Source organism: Magnolia sinica, chromosome 3, assembly GCF_029962835.1.
Source record: "Magnolia sinica isolate HGM2019 chromosome 3, MsV1, whole genome shotgun sequence".
NCBI classification, from domain to species: Eukaryota; Viridiplantae; Streptophyta; class Magnoliopsida; order Magnoliales; family Magnoliaceae; genus Magnolia; species Magnolia sinica.
The window spans coordinates 11,474,118-11,495,312 of NC_080575.1; the positions used below are offsets into that span (position 1 = coordinate 11,474,118).

The 21,195-nt window shown below is 40.5% G+C and overlaps 1 protein-coding gene across 2 annotated transcripts; it reads left to right on the forward strand.

Annotated features, from left to right (window-relative positions):
- Positions 1-218: 218 nt before the first annotated feature.
- Positions 219-20,633, forward strand: LOC131239512 (uncharacterized). 2 transcript variants are annotated; one of them, XM_058237247.1, is made up of 7 exons: positions 219-419; positions 2,391-2,429; positions 3,114-3,159; positions 10,732-10,861; positions 12,551-12,627; positions 20,172-20,269; positions 20,345-20,633. In XM_058237247.1, the coding sequence occupies exons 1-7, from the start codon at positions 288-290 to the stop codon at positions 20,435-20,437; spliced, it is 615 nt and encodes a 204-aa protein (XP_058093230.1). In that variant the 5' UTR covers positions 219-287; the 3' UTR covers positions 20,438-20,633. The 2 variants fall into 2 exon arrangements, with proteins under 2 accessions (XP_058093230.1, XP_058093231.1); XM_058237248.1 differs by lacking the exon at positions 2,391-2,429 and having other exon boundaries at positions 223-419.
- Positions 20,634-21,195: the final 562 nt, after the last annotated feature.

Sequence of the window (21,195 nt, forward strand, 5' to 3'; positions counted from 1 at the left end):
TCCTGTGGTGTGGTCCACATAAATTTCATATATGCTTAATTTTTGTAATATATCCTAAAATAATCTAGAAAAATGAATGGACGGCGTGGATAATAAAAATACATCATGGTGGGCCCACATATTTTTGCGACGTATATACAGTACCGACGTCGGTACTGTGTTCTACACTACCAAATCCGAGTCCAGCATAAATACAGGGTCCGGGACCCACTCCTCGCACATACACCCATTACCAGCGTGTATAAGCGGCAGTAGCTTGTGTTAAGAAGGGATAAACAGAGAAGGCGATGGAAAGCGCCACACCGAAAGGAAAGGGATCACAGTCGTTGGATTCAAATCCAATGCCTGGGGCTTCAAAGTACTTAGCCAATCTCCCATCTCGCGGCCTCTTCTCTTCCACCGTACTATCCTCCAATCCGGTATATACGCACGCCCTCTCTTCTCTTCCTTTCTCTTTCATCTCAAATCCCCGTATCTAAAACCCTAGCTTTGCTTTTTCTCTTCTCTGTTGTATATGTAGCTTCTAGTCTATATTTTGGTAGTGATTTTTTTTTTGGATGGGACCGTTGGTAAGTGATTCAGACCATTGGTTAGTTGGGACACTCCATGGATGGATAATTGCCTGGAAATCTCCCCGATCGGAAGATCCTAGCGGCCAATCTTGGGCCAGTTGAATTGGACCGTTGCTCACTTCCCCTCCCATAATGTATGTTTTTGGCGTATGGCGCATCCTTGGTGTGGATCGACAGACTAATGGTCAGGATTGCTTATACGTGGGCATGACCCATAGTGAGAAATGTTGTTCTTAGAAATTTCTTAGCTTGGGAATTTCGTTGGAGATTTTCAAATGTTGGGTGTTTTCTTGGGCTAATTTTGCGATAAAATCATGGAATTTAAAATTGCCAAGACTATGCAATATCATGATATTAACGCGATAACATGTTCTGATTGATCCATTTTTTTGTGCAAATTTATTGTGAGATTTTCAAAACCTCGGCGATATTTGCCACTGAAAACTCTAATCGTGTGACCTCTACTTGGTGATCATGTGATTATTCATTTTCGATGGGTAGAAATTGGTTGTTCTGAAATTGGGTTTTGGCAATTCGGTTACATTTGGATTGCAAGGAAATTTGAATTGTGAACATTCAGTTTGATTGAGAAGAGAAGCGAAAATGAATGGTGTTAAGTGCTAACTAGAATTTGTAATGAGGAATTGAACCTCGAATTGTAGTTACGTCTCTTCCAAACTCAACTTGAAAGCAAAGAGATTTCTGTTTGGAACTCATTCAGTGAAGGAATCACCGTCGTTGTCATCTTAAGTCTTTGTCCTAGCAACTTGTAGGATTGGCCTTTAAATGGTGGATTGGTAAAAGTTCAATGATTCGCTTCATCTAACTTTTGGAATTGGCCATGGCAGAGGCTCACATTGACAACACTCGCATGACAACATGGTCCCACCTAGTATGAACCCCACTTCCCACCAAACATCGAACTTCCTCTTATACCCAGGCTTTGGAACCGGCTGTGGCACAGGCTCAGATTGACTACACTTGCATATGCCAACACGGTCCCACCTAGTACTAACCCCTTCTTCTCAGCTAACATTGAAGTTCCTCATTTACATAGGCTCTAGAACCGGCCATGGTGGGGGGTCACGTTGACAACACTTGCATGCCAACATAGTCTCACCTAGTGCTAACCCCAGCCCAAGCCCCAACTATTACACCATCCACACCATAAAGGGCAAGCAAGCAAGGGGTATTCAGTACAATTTGGTTATTTAAACTATATTAGACTAACAATAAATGTGATGGTGCATCCAATTACCCTTAGGTTGCATCTCTTTCAAGTTCTATTGCTCAGAATTGAATCGGTTACAGTAAAAAAGAGAAGAATACATGATCAGATATAAGGTGGAGTAAACCCAATAGAACTTGACCTTTTTGCACAAGATCTGGATCACTCATCTGATGGGCCTTTCCGTACAGGATGTGGCATAGAAATCAAGTAGTTCAGATGATCCTAAGGCTTGATCAAAACATGGAAAAAAGGGTGGTGGTCATTTTTTCCTCAAATCGAGCACTTAAAATCCTCTGATCTGCTTTCTTTTTAGGCCAGGGATTGTACGTGGTGTGGCCCTCCGGATAAGTGGTTTATATCTTGTACACATGTGCCATGTTTCCCCATTACCCTGGGGCAAAATTATGGGCACTTAGCATTTCTCTAAGCACAGAATCTGTAGAATATACATAGATAGAGACTGTATACATGCAGATAATTATATATGTGAATACATACATTCTTATGTTATTTATTTCTCTCTCATTCTGAATTCTTGGTATTGCAACTATTAAGCTTCTCTACCATGGCTGGTTCCAAGAACCCAGGTAAAAGAGGAAGATTCAGCTATGATGGGCAGTCCTATCGTAAACTTCTACCGATATACCATTAGAAGCCAACCCCAAATTGCCGTGAGAACTGACAAAAGCTAAGATGATGATGATGATGATGATTTGGTACCATGGTTTTAAATATCAATATCAGCACTGTATCAGCCCTTCCAATTACCAATACAATACGGGCTGATATGGCCATATCTGCTTGTATTGGCCCCGTATCAGCTAATATGGGCCCATATCAGCCCCACGTCAATCCCAGGATTGCATATCGGTGTGGGCCAATATGGTTGTATTGTAACAGATTAAAACAATATTTGATACTGAAAAAAGAGGAATGCTATTATGACACATGTGCCATCCAAATTTTCTGCAGTACATGTTGCACATCTCTAGTGATAAGGACCATTGATTTTCTGGGCTGTTGTTTTGGTTGCCATCATGTTTATGGGACTAACCCCAAGATAAAGGTGATTGGGTTGATATTGTTCATCCCATAAGCGGTCCATCAAACAGGTTGTCTACCAGATAAAAAGTTCTTGTCATCATGCCCAGTGTACATTTATGGTGGGGATTGCACTTACACACTTTCATGTAACACATCATAATAGCATTTCTTGTCACCACACATTTATCTTGTAACTTACAAGAATACCTAAAGGGGAGCATTTGGTTTTTGTATGGATTGTTGTTTACATTTTTTTGCCTGTGTAGGGAGGAATGCGAGTATATATTTGCGATCATGATACATCACCCCCAGGTTTGTTATGCTCTCTTTGACCATTGTACTTGTATTTTCACTTTTCTTTTGTGCTTTAAAGCTTGTGGGTTTACTCATGGTAGGATCTTGTAACAACAATGTTTCTATCTTTTGTAACAATAGAATATAAATGAGAAATATATTATGGTCATTGTGATTTTCTTGGCTGTTTGATTGGTGGTCGTTGTGAATTGTTGTTTATACCTGCTTCATTAGAAAGTAGGGCCTTGTTCATAATGTTTCAACATTTTATATACATGCGAATTGGGTCTTGTCTTCTTCTTATTGTGTATGATATGACAAAATGTGATGGTTCTTTTGCTAATTTTCTGTTCTATAGTATATTTGCATGAAGCGCGAAGCGCAAAGCAAAGCGGCAATAGATATGGGTGTTGGAGTGGGGAAACATCTGTTTCCAAATGTTTTCAAGTATAAATGGCTAGGAATCCAGAGTATGAGTCTAAAGTGGGAGTCAGAGCAAAAGGGTCCTTCAACTAAGTTCTATAGGTCAAATTTCCTAGGAACACAATGTGTTTAGGCATGTCAGTATTTTCTTTGGATTTTACATCAAGTCTACTATTAGCATGCAAGTTGATTCTTGGGAATTTTACTTTCAACTCACCATATTCCAATATTACCCTCCCTACCAAAATTGAAATTAAAAGCCACTACCTCTCAAGACTCAAAATTTGTTGTGCCCCTCCCTCTACGTTATTTAAGTGTTTCATTTTTCAAATTGCTACTTTCGTGTCTCCCTCTCTTCCTCCTCGTGAAAATTCATTCCAAAGTTGCCCATTTCTGTCTACTTTTTTTCTTTCTTTCTTTTCCTTCCAAGAAGAGTGTTATTCTTTAGCTTTTCATAAATTTAGGGAAAACCCATCTTTGAGTGGAGATGGTGATATTTTTCTTAGAAACCTTTCAAAAATTGACGACGTGGACACAAATGCATATGGTTTTCTCATTTGTAACATGATATTCAAATCTAGTTTTGTGATGAAATATTTGATCCCTTTTTCCTTCCATAAGTGGTCATGATCAAGATATCCAATTGGGTTGGGTCCATGAAGCTGACTGATTAGTTAGTGGGCTCCACATGATGATCCAATCATCTCTGGGCCCATATGGTCTATAGTATTGGACTATTAATATATTTAGAGTTTTTAAATATATATATATATATATATATATATATATATATATATATATATATATATATATATATATATTAATTATAACAACTATCTATGGATGTCCTTATTTTCCTCATTTATTTTCTGGCCACTTTTTAGTCACTAAATGATGTACAAATGACATGTAATTTGTCCCATTTAAAAGTTTTCTGAGTTAGCTTTCAAATGAGCCCAAGAGCATGCAATTCCTACATGAATTATGGAAGAAGGGTCATACAATGCGATGGGATTTTAGGAATTATTGTAATCATTATTAACATACTACTAAAATAGGTTTTTGGGATTAGAAATAATGGATGAGCAGTATTAGATTAATTTAGCTATTGTGCTAAATCCACTTCTCCGAACTTATCTTTGTTAGTTGTTGGTAGACGGACGGAGGGAGTATTTCTTCAAAATACCTGGATGAAAAATCCTTTCACAATCATAGTTGTTGTGCCAAATTCACTTCTCCGAACGTATCTATGTCAATTGTTGGTAGGTGGCGATGGGCCAATGTTGGAAAGGGAGGGAGAGAGTCGTGGATGGAAAAACCTTTCCCAGTCATAGCCATTGTGCCAAATCAACTCCTCCGAACTTCTCTGTCAGTCATTGCTAGGGGAGAGGCGGAGAGAGATACATGGATGGAAAATCCTTTACCCGCCATAGTTGTTGTGCTGAATCAACTCTTTGAACTTATTTCTGTCAGTCATTGTTAGGCGGCGATGGCCCAATGTTAGGTACGTAAGTGTCCATGCGTGCATGTCTATATATATAGAATGAGAGAGAGAGAGAGAGAGAGAGAGAGAGAGAGAGAGAGAGAGAGAGAGAGAGAGTCGCATGGTTTTCTTGGTTTTCAAAAAAGAATTTCCATTTCCATCTTATAGCTTGCTTCCACGAAGCCTATATGCTGACTTGGATGTGCATGAAAATTTTCCTGCACACACATTTAAAGGCTCTTTCATGTTGAATCTTGTTTGTAGATGACATAGGTTTGATTAACAAGACAAGGGAAGGCATAGACACAAAGCTAGATCTATGGAGCGTTGCTTTAGAATGCAAAGGATTCAAAGAGTGCACTTTTTAATTTAATTTTATTTTTTCGAAAAGTAATGAATTTATTAGAAGCTAGGCCAAAACAGCTAGAAAAGAATACAACAAATTACAAGCCCAACAAAGTAACAAGAACACAAGCATCGAGATGACAAAAGTTTGAAGCCTACTATACCACCAAAACCTTTGCCTTGCGAATAACCCAATCTTTTGAATACATCTTGTTTTCGAAGTATCGCCTATCCCCCCCTCCCCCCCTCAATGGCGCAAAGAGCTACCTTAACCACCAATCGCCAAACCACTTTACCATCTTTATTGACCCTGTCTCTATGCCAAGAAGCCATGAAGGATGAGAGGATAAATGGAGTTACCCAACTCACGTTGAGAGATGAGAGAAAAGCGTCCCATATCTTTCTTAAATATGGACAATGGAGGAATAAATGGTCCATTTACTCAGCCTCCCACATGCATAATAGGAAAATATTTGGCAGCACCATACCTCTTTTTTTTTCTTCTTTTTCTTTTTTACTTTTTTACTTTTTTTTTTGCAAATTGTCCATGGTGAGTATCCTATTCCTGTTTGCCAGCCAAACAAAGGCAACCACCTTCGTCGGAGCAACATATCTCCAAAAACCGATATTGTGGCAGAAGAATCTAAGGGTGAGGAAATTAACCTGTAGAAGAATTGAACTGAGAAACCTTCTGAACCAGACTCTCTCCAGGCAACCGAGTTTGTCTCCCAAGAATTTTAACAACACTAGGAGTAAAAAATAGGAATTAGTTAAGATTGTTGACTGAGAGTTTTCCCAAAATGACCACTTTCAATACCTTAGGTCAATAGTTCATGAGAGTGGAGAGATTGAGAAGGATGTTGCCCATAGAAGTTGGGTGAAAGAAATGAAGATGTGCTTTTGGAGTTTTATGTGATTGTCATGTCGCACTTGAATTTAAAGGGAAATTTTATAGGATAGCTAGAAGACCAGCTATGCTTTATGGGACAGAATGTTGGGCTGTTAAGGAACAACATGTTCATAGCATAAGTGTAGCTGAAATGAGGATGTTGAGATAGATGAGTAGCAAGACGAAGAAGGATAGAACTAGAAACAAATGCATTCAAGGGAACTTAGGAGTAACACCAATGGGTAATAAGATGAGGGAAAGTAGACCTAGATGGTTTGGTCATGTGCAATGGAGACCAAGAACCATGCCTATTAGGAGTGAATGATACAAGTTGAAGGCTCCAAAGGGTCAAAGGGAAGGCCCAAAAGGATGTGGATGGAGGTAGTAAGAAAAAGTTGACGACCTTTGGTCTACCTAAAGGTATGGCCCTTGATAGAGTGGAATGGCATATAACAAGATTCATGTAGCCGACCCCAATTAATTGGGATAAGGCTTATAGATGATGATGAAGATGATGATGTGTAAAGTCTCTTTATGAATAACTAATGAGTAGTGAATTATAGTTCTTTGGATCAATTTTGGGGTTTGATGCTCTGATTGGCGGTGTGAATCAACTGGAAGTTCTTGATTTGATGTGACCAAACCCGAAACTCTGAATCAAGTGTTAAGGTGTGTTGTTTCAATTTATCCATCCTTGACGACCTGTTGATTAACTTTTAGGTCCATTTAAGCAAGGCATTGTCTTTTAAATCTTTCTAACTTATTAAGTTTAACAAAATTGTTATTATTACAATTTTTACTGTACACACATATTTTTGAAGGATGACTATTTATTGAAAAAGCGACAAAGATAAAAGATAAAAACCAAAATTAGTAAAAGCCACCCCAACAAGCATAAAAATCCCACCCCCACCCGCTAACTACACGCAACAATACGCCCTCCACTCAACCACTAGAGATCGAGCATAACAAAAAAACCCCACTGGGTTGCCCAAGATGTCCTTGAAGCACCTGCGCTTTCTTTCCATCCAAATGGCCCACAATTCAGCTAAGAAAAACAGTCTCCATTTCTGAGATCCCACCCCCCCCCCCCCAAAAAAGTCGTCCATGCATCTGGAAAAATCCAAGCCATGCCAAAGAACTGAAGGATGAAAGCCCGCACCTCCCTAGAGAAGCGGTAATGCATGAACAAGTGGGGGAACGATTACTCATCCCTAAGGCAAACAGGGCAAGCATTGATAAGGAAAAGACCTCTCTTACGAAGATTATCAATGGTCAACACCTTATTCCACCCCACTAACCATGCAAAAGCTGTCACTTTAGATGGCGCGCTATAGGACTAAAGATGGAAAGTGCGCATCTTAGCTACCACTCTACTATGGCCCAAGACAATGAACGAGTGGAAAGACCTCACCGAAAACTTCCTGAACTTCTCCGTAATCCACCACATTGAATCGACCCCTTCCGCCACCAAGACCCCTTATAGCTAGCTAAGAAGCACCAAAAGCTCTTGAAGTTCCACCTCTCTAAGGGCTCTTCTACACAATGGGATCCAAACTCCCTAGCTATCCATGAATGAGAAGCAAGGCTAACGAATATATCCGAATCCAAAGCGATGCGGGCAAGACTCGGGAATATATCTTGCAAGACACTATCACCATACCGGGTGTCGTTCCAAAATCTAATCCTCCACCCATAACATAAACCACTCCTTGAAGAACGACCTCTTTGAACTTCATAATTTGCTTCCATATCTTGGATGCCTTGTACATGCCCGCACTATTGGGCCGCCAACCAACACTATCCACCCCATACCTTCTTATGATGACCTCCTTCCATAACCCCCGCTCCTTAGACCCAAACTTCCAAATCCATTTCCCCATTAATGCTTGATTCATAGATTCCAAAGGGCAAATACCAACCCCCTTGCTTCTTTCGGCCTACATACATCATTCGACCACTTCATGAGATGAAATTTCTTCTTGACTTCCCTACCTTGCCATAAGAAATCCCTTCTTAGGCTTTCGAGTTTGTTAAGCACCCCTTTGGGGCATTTGAAGATAGACATGAAATATAGGGGGAGATTAGACAACACCGTTATGATAAACACAATACAACCCCCCAAAGATAATGTCTTACTTTTCCACCCAGATAATTTCCTATCGAATCTCTCAACGATGGGATCCCATAAACCTTTCTTCACATTTCCAATACACTAAGGGGTGGCCCAAATAAGACGTTGGGATTAACTTCAAATATATTATGATAAGAATGTGTGAAGATTGCTAGAATTTCACAAATAAGTTGTCTAATAAAATAGGATTCAATTCATGTTGTGCTGTAAAGGCCATTATGGGGCCGTAAAGGCCATTGTGTAACGGTAATGGTGGCAATCGTTATACGTTATGGGTTCGTAAAGGCTATAACAGCTGTTGTGATAAAAATGACTCGTAAAGGCCGTTACAGCCCCCGTAACATCCTGTTACACCCCCCATAAAGGCCATAACAGTCCATTACAGGGTCAATACAGATTTTTGGGTTTTTTTTTTAAATTTTTTTTTTTTTTTAAAAGACCGTACCAGCCATTATGCCCCCCGCAACAACTGTTACACCTGTATCGTAAAGGCAATGGTGGTGGCTGTTATGGCCACCTTCATTGTTACTGAATACATATTTCAGTTAAAATGTTTCCAATGAGCATCATAGAGTATCCAGTACCAATATCAGTGTACGTGGAGCATATATGTTCCTGCACTGCACTTTTTCTTTTTCCTTTCTTTTTTTTTCAAAAATGGGGCAGGCCATAATAAGTAAATGGCACAAAAAGGGAAAAAAATCCATTGACCAATGGCTCACAGCAAGAGCATCAACAGATGCAGCATGTGGGTCCCAACAATTCCCAGTCACAAAGTTTCAAATAAAATAATCATTTGTGGGTTTGAATACTGAACTATAGCACAAATAAATGGAGATCTACCAAAATGAAAAGGTCTCACATTTGAAGGGCAGTTCAAGTAAATAAAGCTATGCCAAAAAGTGGAAGGTTACAACATAATTACACAGCTTAACATGGGATTCTAAGAAAAGTCATCATGAAACAGCCGTTACAGGAGTTACATATGGGAAGTATGCTACAAAATGAGCTAACAAAAGCGAACTATTTAATAAATTTTTTGAAGGAAGCTAGAACTTGGAATACCAAACTGAGATGTACTATTAGAATTGTAAGCGAGTTAATAGCATAGAGAAAGTCAAAGTTGGAACTGCCTCAAGCCCAGCCTTAAAGCTGAAGTTACAATAGCTACAGGACAAATGTTTTACAGTGCGGTTGAGGACCCAACACCCTTGCTTTTTGCAGAAAAGAGGGGGTGGACAACACTCTGTGCAATTGTACATTGCATTCACCAATGCCATCGATGCCTTGTCCCAACTATTTTCCAGTTGTTTCGAAGGTCCGTCTGCAATAAGTAAATGCTCTTTATACCCCTTCTCACCACCTCAAACCAAGCAATTTTAGGTATTCCTCTCATCTTTCTTTCAAGTTCTTTAACCCTAGTCAAAGCTCCCCAATTTACCAGAAACATCTCTGGTATTGTTAGGACAGCCAAACCATCTTAACCTGCTCCACATCACTTTATTTCCCATTGGGGTTATTATCAGACTACTTGAAATGACCTTATTCTTGATTATTTCCCTCATTTTTGTCATACTCACACCTTTCTCCCACACATCCATCTCAACATCCTCTTTGTTGTGACGCTCTTCATTGCCCTTTACAGCTTCATTTAGTATTGCCAGTCAATTACTGCTCATATAAAAAATTTCCTCAAGTATCATTGGAATTTTCAATGAGCTAAAAACACTCTAGAGGCACATCTTCACTTCATCTGGTCAGCTCGAATTCATCAATCTCCCCATTCTTTTGAATTATAGAGTCGAAGTAATGAACATGTCACCTTGAGGATCTCCTGGCCATCAATTTTAATTCAAGTCTCACCTCTATAATTCTTCCTACTCAAGTTGCATTCCAAATACTCGTCTTGGTCCTGCTAATGTTTAAACTTCTTACATGGAGCCTTCCTCCAACCTCCAACTTTTAAACCTCTACTAATGTTTCCAAGCAAATAACAAGAATTCCTGTCTTCATTATTTGCAACTGATTTTATTGGTATTTATGCCATTGCAGATGATTTGTCTTTGCATTTTTTCAGAAAACTCATCTTCTTTGCATTTGCAGCTTGTTTTTTCTCTTCGCAAATGCCAAACAACTTTCATGGCTAATTGTCTGTTTCCTTGAGCAGTCAGTGTTAGTATTTTTTTATTTTCGGTGCAGTAAGTTGTGAAAGCACATGTTCTTAGTTCTTACACAATGCAGTTAGTTGTTATAGTGCTTGAACTTTTAGTTAATTTTCAAGGCAGAAATTCTCATGATTACTTTCTGTGGACCCAGAGGAGCAGTTAATAAAGACGAACCAAACAAACATATTAATTAGATCTCTCACACTAAAGAAACAGAAGACTGATTGCAGTCCGAAGGATGTAAAGGCTAAATACACAGCAGAGGGCACAAAAGGCAAGAGGTACTGTATCTCCCTTCTTTCTTGGATGAATGATATGTGGCAGATGCCCATATTATCTTCTCAGCCCGTATTTATGTTTATCAATGCAATCTAGGATTTTTTTTTGGATATTTGCTCCTGACAATGTTTCTGTGAGTAACTTTGCTCACTTAGCTTGGTTATTTGACGATTTACGTATGGTTGTTGCATGCATATAACATGCACAAATGTGCATGTCTATGAATGTGAATGTGTATGTGCATATCTGGACTCATCTCTAGGTTGTAAAGTGTTGGATATGGGCACGTGGGGCCCCACACAACTTTCCTTCCGTAACCCTCTTTCTACTTTATCTTTGGGGATTATCTTTTGAGATTAAGAGAATTGAATTTGAATTTAATGTTTAAATTCGATTTTAATTCCGTTTGGGTGAGGAAGGGATATTGGATGAGATGAACGTATCATTCCCTTATCTAAATTCCTCGATCCCTCATACTATATCATGTACTCGAAACAATTCCCCGAGAGAAGAGGAAAGAGAGTTTTATATATCTGTTGTCCATTTGGCTCATCCCTTATACAACCCAAGCCATTGTCGTAATCCGGGGCCATCTTAACCATAGAATTTGAGGGGTGATCAGACCCCTCTGCTCTCGTAATGGTTAGGCAGACCACTGGACATGTATCGTACATCTTCGGCTTTTGTGAAGGTCCCATATCGTGTAGACTGTTGGATCATGTGGGCCCACCCATCCGGGGCCAACTTTCATAAAGCAAGTTTGTAGTCGTGTTTGCAACTGGTATCTAGGCTTATTTTCAAACCTGGCATCTGAAACTCAAAAGGGCCGACATGCTCGATGTTTTGAAGGTCAAGTCGTTGTTTTGACTCTCCAAAGTGTCAAATCATTTGTCTTGGCTCTCTAATGCAATCCAAGGGATAGTGGAATTAGAAAGTCAGTCTAGGCCTGTTGCCCACTTACTTTTCTGGAATAGAGTTTTTTTTTTTTTTTTTATAATTATTATTAAAGAGTCTGTGATGTTTCTATTCCATGTCTTTACCTACATTTGGGTCACCAATTGGTATTATATTCATAGATGCTAGTTCTGGTCTTGCATTTGTTAGGGCTACTTATCAGATTGAGTTCAGAATTCAGTGTTCACTCACAGAGTTGCCACAGAAAGCTATCTACACGCCACGCTCCCCTTAATTACCGCCTTGTTATTTCATGGTTCTGCATGTGAGAAGTTATCCCAAATCTCCTGATGCATCAAGACATACATAGTGCCTGACCCGAGTCCACAACAGGGGTCCCTGGTTTCGTGATCTGGACTGTTGATCTGATGGACTGCTCCATGGAAGAGTGATGCCTCCATGCCTCCCAGTTTGAAAGATGCAAAATTTTCATCAAGTAGATAGACAATAAAAGGAAGTGCAGGATTAGTCTAGAGAAGAGGCCAAAAGATTAATCAAAAGGCCAAAATTGGATTTATGGCTATTATCATCAATCTTGAAGACTTTTGAGGCGTTCCCATCATCTGGGAAGACCCTCAAATCAATGGTCTGGATCACCCAACCACAGGCTGTACTCATACATATTGGAGCATCAGAACTCTATACAAGTCTTGACATGTCAGGGCCCTACAATTCATCTTTGCACATTTGATCTTAATCTCACTTATTTATGTTCGTACTTGCCTGCTCTTTTCCAGATCTGCTGAAAGAACTGCAGATGGAAGGGTTTCTGCTAAAAGAGCCAACATGACCAATGCTTCTGGTCTTCCTCGAGGTAAACAATGAAAGTTATATATTTCCTAGTTAGTTTGATAAATAAGATTGATGGAAAAGCTTTTGGATGTCTAGAATATTATGGCCATGAAGAATCTCTATGCTGGAGTTGTCATGCAGATTTTATTACCGTTGACCAGTTTTGTGTCTGCACCATTACATTTTTAAATCTTTAAACAAGCCTGCACTTGCTGAGTTTGTTTGGCTTTGCCTTCCATCATTGTGAGGCTACAACTGTGGGTTTTGCTGGTTAAGCTTCTTGAAAAGGGGGAACTATTGGGCGCTGACCGCTGAGCCTTGCAGAGGCGCATGGTTCCGTAGATGTAGGCCCATGGTTTGGTGATGCAGACTGTTGGGCCCTACCTCGAATGGGGGATATTCCAAGCATTGCCTATAGATTGAAAGATCCTAACCCTCCTCTGATCAGTGACTTGCAAATCAATGGGTAACAGAAAGATTGTTTTCCAAAAAAGGGCAGGCCATACTTTTTTGAAAACAATAGATGGTTTAAAAACTTTGCTGTTGTTCCACGTTCAACATACATGTGTGGGCCCCCTGATGAGTTGAGTGGCTTCATTTTTGCTCCCAATCATCATCCCAGTGGACCCACCTTGCCTTTCAAAAAAAAAAAAAAATCACTGAACCCACCTTATTCATCGGCCTATGTCCTTCCCCAGTTACTATTCATGTGGGGAGCTGGGAAACCTCTTTCCATACGGTACAAATTCTTGTTGACAAACTATCCCTGGTACAGTCTTGTTGTGAGTTCTAGCGTTCATTTCTTTGGAAACATCTTGCAAGCTATTGGTAATTTAAAATAGAACCATTTAATCTAAGATTCAACAATTTCCGATAAAAAAGAAATCTAGATTCAGTTGTTCACTTGTACCACCCTATCTCTAGCCAATATCCAATTCACAGCAAAATTTCTTCTCCTTTTTTCCAGCAACAAAGAAAATTTATTCAAGAAACCTGAAGGGCGAAAAGATACAAAGATCCATCAAGGAAGTGGCTAAGAGTCAATACTATTAGCCTTAGGGACCTGATGATACCAATTTCCATGGAGCGATTGGGCATCCTTATGTCATTTAATATAAAGGCTATCCCAAGGGAGAGCGCATCTCCCAGAAGCCAAATCACCACATTACAAGTCTCCCTCTAGGTCTCCACAACACATCCTGGCACTTTTTTTTTTTTTTTGAAAAATGACAAATTTCATCAATCCACAAAAGGCATACAGCTCCAGAGACCCCTTGGGCAGTTGACCCTATCATGACCCACCCTGGTCTCAGGAGGAATGCATAAAACAAAATAGAAGCCCAGCCAGGCTACAGGGGCCAGGGTAACACACTCTTTGACACTTGTGGTACTTTTGTATTTGTGCATGTATTAACTTCTACAGAAGATGCCTTCCATTGTATGCGTTGATCTCTCAAATGCATGCATCTCTACACTTGCATATTACCAAACCTACTTGTATCCAAGTGCAAGGGTTCCTATGAGACAGAACCAAAGAATAACTTAAAAAGTTATCAAAGTAGACTTCACATGGGCCCTCCTGATTAGGATCATGTCTATAATGACTTTTATTTGAAAAGGCAAAATCTTGAATGAGCTTTACACTAGCTACAACTTTTTTAAATAAATAAATGGCTACGTTTAGGGTGCATTTAGATCATCAATTATTTTACATAAACTACTTATACCTCCAGTAGCTTATCTTGGTTTCTACTTATTTAGCAGATAAGTATGTTTAGTGCCAAAAAGTAGAAAAGTATGTTCGGTTTTTAATATCACATAAGTACTTATCCATCGATTTTGTTTGGTGCACCCTTAACATCCATTGTCCATCACATGGGCCAACATTTGATGTGGACTATTCATTATGTTTGGCTCATCTTGGCCCTATCTTCAATGTGAACCGTCCATTGTGTTGGGCCAACCTTCAATGTGGACCCTCCACCTTGTGAGGCCCACCTTCGATGTTGGTTATCCATCATGCGAAGGATGTGGGTTGTCCATCATGTCAGGCATTGGATGGGGGCCATCCATCATGCGGGGCGCAACTTCAAAATAGATTGTCCATTATGCAAGGCCTGGATGCAGGTCATTCATCATTAGGGGCCGACCTTTGATGTGAATTGTCCTCGTGTGGGGTCCACCTTAATATGAATCATCCATCATGTGGGGCCCACCTTCAATATCCACGCCCATCCCTTGGAGTGCACCTTTGGTGTGAATTGTCCATCATGTGGGCCCAACCTTGGATGTGGGCATCCATCATGTGGGGCCACCTTGGATGTGGGCCATTCATCATTAGTGACCAACCTTTGATGTGAATCATTAATTATATAGGGCCCATCTTGATGTGGGTCATCCATCATGTGAGGTCCACCTTTAATGGAGCCCACCTTTGATGTAGGTTGTCCATCGTGTGGGCCCCACCTTTGATGTAGGTAGTCCATCATGCAGGGCCTGCCTTAGATGTGAGCCATTCATCAGTAGTGGCCAACCTTTTGTGGATTGTCCATTATATGGGGCACACCTTGATGTGGGTCATCCATCATGTGGGGCCCACCTTCAATATCCACCGCCCATCACGTGGAGCCCACCTTTGATGTGGACCGTCCATCATGTGGGCCCCACCTTTGATGTGGGGCCATTCATCATTAGGGGCCAACCTTTGATGTGGACCGTCCATTATATGGGGCCCACCTTCAATATCCACCACCCATCACATGAAGCCCAACTTTGATGTGGACCGTCCATTTTGTGGCCCCTACCTTTGATGTGGCCATCCATCATGCGGGACCTACCTTGGATGTGGGCCATTCATCATTAGGGGCCAACCTTTGATGTGGACTATCCATTATATGGGGTCCACCCTTATGTGGGTCATCCATCATGTGGGGCCCACCTTTGATGTGGATCGTCCATCATGTGGGCCCCACCTTCGACGTGGACCTCCATTGTGTAGGGCCTCCTTTGATATGGACCATCATGTTGGACATAGGCCTGTGGGGCCCACTGGTGTGCAATCACTAGTGGGTTAGTCCCATGAGTTTAGGGCTCTTCCGGCCTCTTCCTTTCAGTTGGATTTCAAATTCAACTTTGAATTTGGTTTTAGATGGGGAGATAGGGATAAGACCAGATAACTTTTGGTCTCATCCAAACTCCCATCTTTTTCTATAAATAGGATGAGGCTTTCTCGTGACAGTAATTTGTCCATTTAGCTTGTCATTGGGATGATCTAATCCATAGATCGTGATCCGGGGCCATTTATACCGTAGAATCAGAGGGGTGAATAGATCTATCAGCTCCAATAGTGAATAGGCGGGTCGCTGGATCTGGAGCGTTAATTTTTGACTTCGTGAAGGTTCCATATCGTGTAGACCGTCAGATCTTGAGGGCTCACACTTCCACACTTCCTATCACATCAATCACATAGAGAGATGAGAGAGGGAGAGAAGTAGATAAGTAAAAAGTTGAAAAGCAAAAACAAAAAACTCACAGAGATAAATAACTTTCATCATATAAGTTACTTTTACAATGGCGCTTTCCAAACTAACTTAACTTTAAAAAGTAACTTATTAACTTAAATTAAAAAAGTTACTTGTTGAATAGTATCCAAACAGGCCCTTAGGGGGCATTTGGATTGTAAGGGACTGTCTGGATACTACCAAATAATTAGCTTTTTTAACTTACCTAAGTTAATAATTACTTAAATAAGTTAGTTTGGTTATTAAACTTAAATAAGTAGCTTTTTAGAAAAAGTAATTTATTTTTTACTTTTTTATTGCTTCTCAACTTCCAAAAGTAACTTATTTCATTCATTTTCATTGGTGACACAACAACATAGGAAATTATTCAAGGGAATATGCTCTATGTAGCCATGAACCCCGTCTAAGTTCATGATATTGGAAAATCATCCAATGAATGGGTAGATGATCCAGTGGACCCCACATGATGATAGCCCATATCGAGGTGGCCCCACATGATGGACGACCCACATCAAAGGTCCACCCCGAATGATGAATGGTCTACATCCAAGGCAAACCCCGCATGATGGGCAACCCACATTAATGGTGAGACCCACATGATGGATGATCCACATCAAGGTGGGCCTCACATGATGGATAGGCCACATCAAAGGTTGGCCTAATGATGACTGGCCAATATCTAAGGCAGGTCCTGCATGATGGACGGCCCACATTGGAGGTGGGCCCACATGATGGATGGTCCATATCAAAGGTGGGCTCCACATGGCAATGGATATTGAAGATGGGCTCCACATTGACGGACAATAATATTGATTTTGGGCCCCACATGATGGATGACTAACATTAAGGGTGGGCCCTACCTAATGAACTGTACACATTAAAGGTCGGCCCCTAATGATGAATGGCCCACAATCAAGGTGGGTCCTGCATGATGGATGGCTTACATCAAAGGTGGGGCTCACATAATGAATGATCCACATCAAAGGTTGGCCCCAATTGATGGATGGTGGATGTGAGAGGGACCAAATAGACTTTGGGATAATTACTTATGATGTTGGAAATCAAATATGCTTTTCTACTTTTTAGATGATATGTTGTTTACCAAACATACTTATTTGCTGATTAAGTAAAAACCAATATAAGCTACTTATGGCATAAGTAGCTTATCTAAAGTAACTTACAATCCAAACGTCCCCTAGCTTACTTTACATAAGCTACTTATACCTCAAGTAGCTTATCTTGGTTTCTACTTATTCAGTAGATAAATATGTTTGGTAAACAACATACTTATCAATAAAAAAGTAAAAAAGTATATTGGTTTTCCAATATCACATAAGTACTTATCCCTCAAGTTTGTTTGGACCACCCTTAACGTTCGTTCATCATGTGGAGCCAACCTTTAATGTGGACCATTCATTATGTTGGGCCCACCTTGGCCTTGTCTTCAATGTGGACCATCCTCCTTTGCGAGGCCCGCCTTCAACATTCGATGTGTGCTATCTATCTTGCGAGGCCCACCTTCGATGTGGACCATCCTTCATGCAGGGCTCAACTTCAAAGTGGGTCGTCCATTATCCGGGGCCTGCCTTGGATGTGAGTCATTCATCATTACTGCCGACCTTTGATGTGAACCGTTTTCATGTGGGGCCCACCATCCATGTTATTGGCCATCATGTGGGACCCACCTTTGATGTGGACCAACCATTGTGTGGGTCCCACCTTCGATGTGGGCCATCCACCATGCGGGGCCCACCTTGGATGCGGGCCATTCATAATTTGTATCAATGGATTTGTCAATTGTAGTTATGCAATGTCACGAACTACCAACATGGCACAGGTAGAGATCCCATCCATCTAGACTTCTGGTGGGACTTAACCTGGATGTGCAAGATCCTTGCCATTCATCAAGCAGGCCCCATCATGTGCCCTGGTCCAAAAGATCAGGCTGGTCTATTGCCCACCTCAATGCACACATGTGGGCCACTCAATGAAAGTACTGTATTTGTTTTGGCCTGTTGATCTGGTGGGCCATATGTGGATAGGTTGTAGCGCTCATTGGTGTGTGCTTTGGTTGTTGCTTTGCTTTTTGCTCAAACTATGTCGACCATCTAATTACGGTCTCCACCGGTTGGACAGCTGTTGTAGTTCGATTGCCTTTATTTTGGGGCCATAGCAGATCCACATAATGGTCCTCCAAATAAATGGTCCCGGTTAGCTCATGCATGTGCCACATGTAAAGATTTTCTGGTTGGCACTTTGTGGAACTCATGATGCCCATGGAAATTTTTATGTACAAACTCACCACAAATGTTCATCCGACTGGCCCTTGCAGTTCAAATGGCACAATTTTCATAGATGGGATGATCTTGGGTGCCCCATTAGGGAGTTGAAATTTGCATTGATCAGACGATCTGGTGGCCCTTTTGACCCCTACATCCTCATAGGCAATGGTCAGTTCCACTGTATCATCTACCCATTCATGGATGAATGGTTCCGATCTCATGAACTTATAAAGGGTTCATGGCTGCAGAGAGCATGTTCCCTAAAAAAAAATTCCCAAGTTGTTGTGTCGCCAATGAAAATGAAGGAAATAAGTAACTTTTGGAAGTTGGAAAGCAATTAAAAAATAATAATAATAATAATAATAATAAGAAATAAGTTGCTTTTTCTAAAAAATTACTTATTTAAGTTTAATAACCAAACTAAATAAATTAAGAAAATTAAATTAATTAACTTATATAAGTAAAAAAGCTACTTATTTGATGGTATCCAAGTGGGCCCTAATGTCATTGAAAAGATACTTTCTCAAATAAGCAGCTCTTTGCGAGCTATTTCATGGAAGCTAATGGAGTCTGTTAGTGATAACTGAAGTTAGCTTGTTGATTAGGTCGAATGATAAGCAATGCCAAATCGGAAGTGGTTAGGGTGCTCAAGGTCATTTGGCAACTTACAAAGGAAGAACCGCATGCTATTGAGAAAGTAAGGAAATCATTGGAATGAGGGACACATTGGTTCATGGCCCATTTGGAAGTACTATCAATTGAGATTGACTCTGTGGCTTGAGAAAAAACGGACCCTTAGCTGCGCAGCTATCATATTGTTTCAGCTTACTGATTATAGAGTTTCTCAAGGGACAGGTTGCATGGGAGATAGATTAAGATTAATACTGCGATTAGCTTGTGGTGGATGGCTTTCGTAGTCCTTTCTGCTTGCAGATATCATAATAAAGATGAAGAAACTGGGTAGAGATGTAAAGAAATTGTTCATGTAATACTTCTCCCATTTATTTACCAACAAAATATACTTTTTGAGTTTGTCCTGTATTGAGTTGGTTTTGGGTTGCATCTCAAAGTCTGCTGCTGGAGAGAGGGAGAGGGAGATTTTTTGAGTTCATATGGATAGTGTGGTGGTTTTCACATTGCATTAATGACCGTCTTTCAAGATTCTTCAACAAGTGATTCCCCGTCATTCATGAACACTAGCATACTCAAAAAGTAGTTGGAACTTGTAATGAAACCTTTTTCAAGGTGGGTTACATGTTTTATGGTAGTCTCAAATCATCAAGAGAGTGAGAGGGAGCCAGCACGCAACCAAGAAAACATTCTTGGGGCCAGCGTGCCAAGTGCCAACATGGCACACTGAACCGATTTGCCGATTTGAGCTGCACATTTACATTGGGGACAAGTCATCTGTCAGGCTTCACATATTCATTGAATGGTCAGGCATCTTCTACCTGAATAGTAGGCCAGCTTGATTTTTGAGCAAGGGAACATTCCTTGGGCCTGCTTGATGGATGGCCTCAATCTAGCATTAGCATGACAGAGGTGCTTGTGGTTGGAATTGCTTGCTTGCAGGTAGCAACGCTTATCCAAGGAAATAATATTTTTATGAATGTGAGATGATTTCAGACACTCTAGAAGAGACCTTAAGCATGGCTTATGAAAACTTTAAGTTCCAGTAGACGTGCATGTACTTGTGACTTTTTTAGTTGAATATGTTGCCATTTGTTTCTTCTTCGGATTCTAATGACTTTTAGTATTTTTAGAGGGATCGAGCATCAGCCCATCTGAGTTCCAATGTCTGACTGTTGAAAGGCTACGTTCTCTCCTAAAGGAGCGAGGTCTGCCGACAAAAGGAAAGAAGGTAAGAAATTCAGTCCAATGGATCTCTCTCTCTCTCCCTCTCTCTCTCTCAATGATTGTGGCACCCAATCTGCAGGATGAACTGATCACACGCTTGAAAGATGATCGTGAGTTGTTGATACGCTCAAGAAATGATCGGGAGGATGGTGAAGATGACCACAACACCTAACCACTTGATGTTTCTTGTGTGTATGTCCATGCCCCTCCTTTTGATCTAATTTAGGAAATGAAGAAAACTGATAGCGTAATTTAAGTTGGAAAATCAGTGTTAGGTAACTGTTTGTGGACACTTGACTTACCATGCAGATGTATTTTTTTGTGTTTGTATGTATGGCATATTTGTAATGGAAGAGGCATCGTTGTCATGCATGCTATGCACCATGCCACATGGCATTTGTGCATGCCAATGTGATCGGCATGCCCCATGTTGAAAAGGCGCATTTTGGTCAAAGACAATGCCATGTGTGCCATTCTATAATTTCATATATTTAGGCCTTTCAAAGCATGATGCATGTCGATAGCGTAGTTCAAAAACTTGAAAACTCAGACCCGACAACCAGCTGGGTCCGATTGATTCGAAGACTCAACTCGATATTATAACATACGATTGAAGTAAGCATCAAATAAATATTTAAAATTAAGACAAACAAAAATTTATTCATAGAGAAGCACAACGTTCGCCTGTGGAAGGCTCATAACAGGGCTGCACTTAATCGGCACTCTGCCGCCTATTTTTTTTATTAGAAGAAGGTGCATGTCAAGGTCACTGATGTGGTTCAAGTCACACCAAGGTGTATTGAGTCAGCCGAGTTGCTGAGCTGATTCAATGAGTCTTGTCGAGTTAGACCGAGTCAAGCTTGTGTCCAAGAGATAAGGCTCGAAATCTCGTTGAGTTTGAGTCAAATCAGCTGAGTTTCAAGTCGGGTC

Excerpts from the sequence above, each read along its gene's own strand:
- LOC131239512 (XM_058237247.1), top strand. The coding sequence starts at position 288 with ATGGAAAGCGCCACACCGAAAGGAAAGGGATCACAGTCGTTGGATTCA. Across the intron at positions 10,862-12,550 it reads GAGGGCACAAAAGGCAAGAG|ATCTGCTGAAAGAACTGCAG; the intron begins GTACTGTATCTC and ends GCTCTTTTCCAG. Across the intron at positions 20,270-20,344 it reads TGCCGACAAAAGGAAAGAAG|GATGAACTGATCACACGCTT; the intron begins GTAAGAAATTCA and ends CCCAATCTGCAG.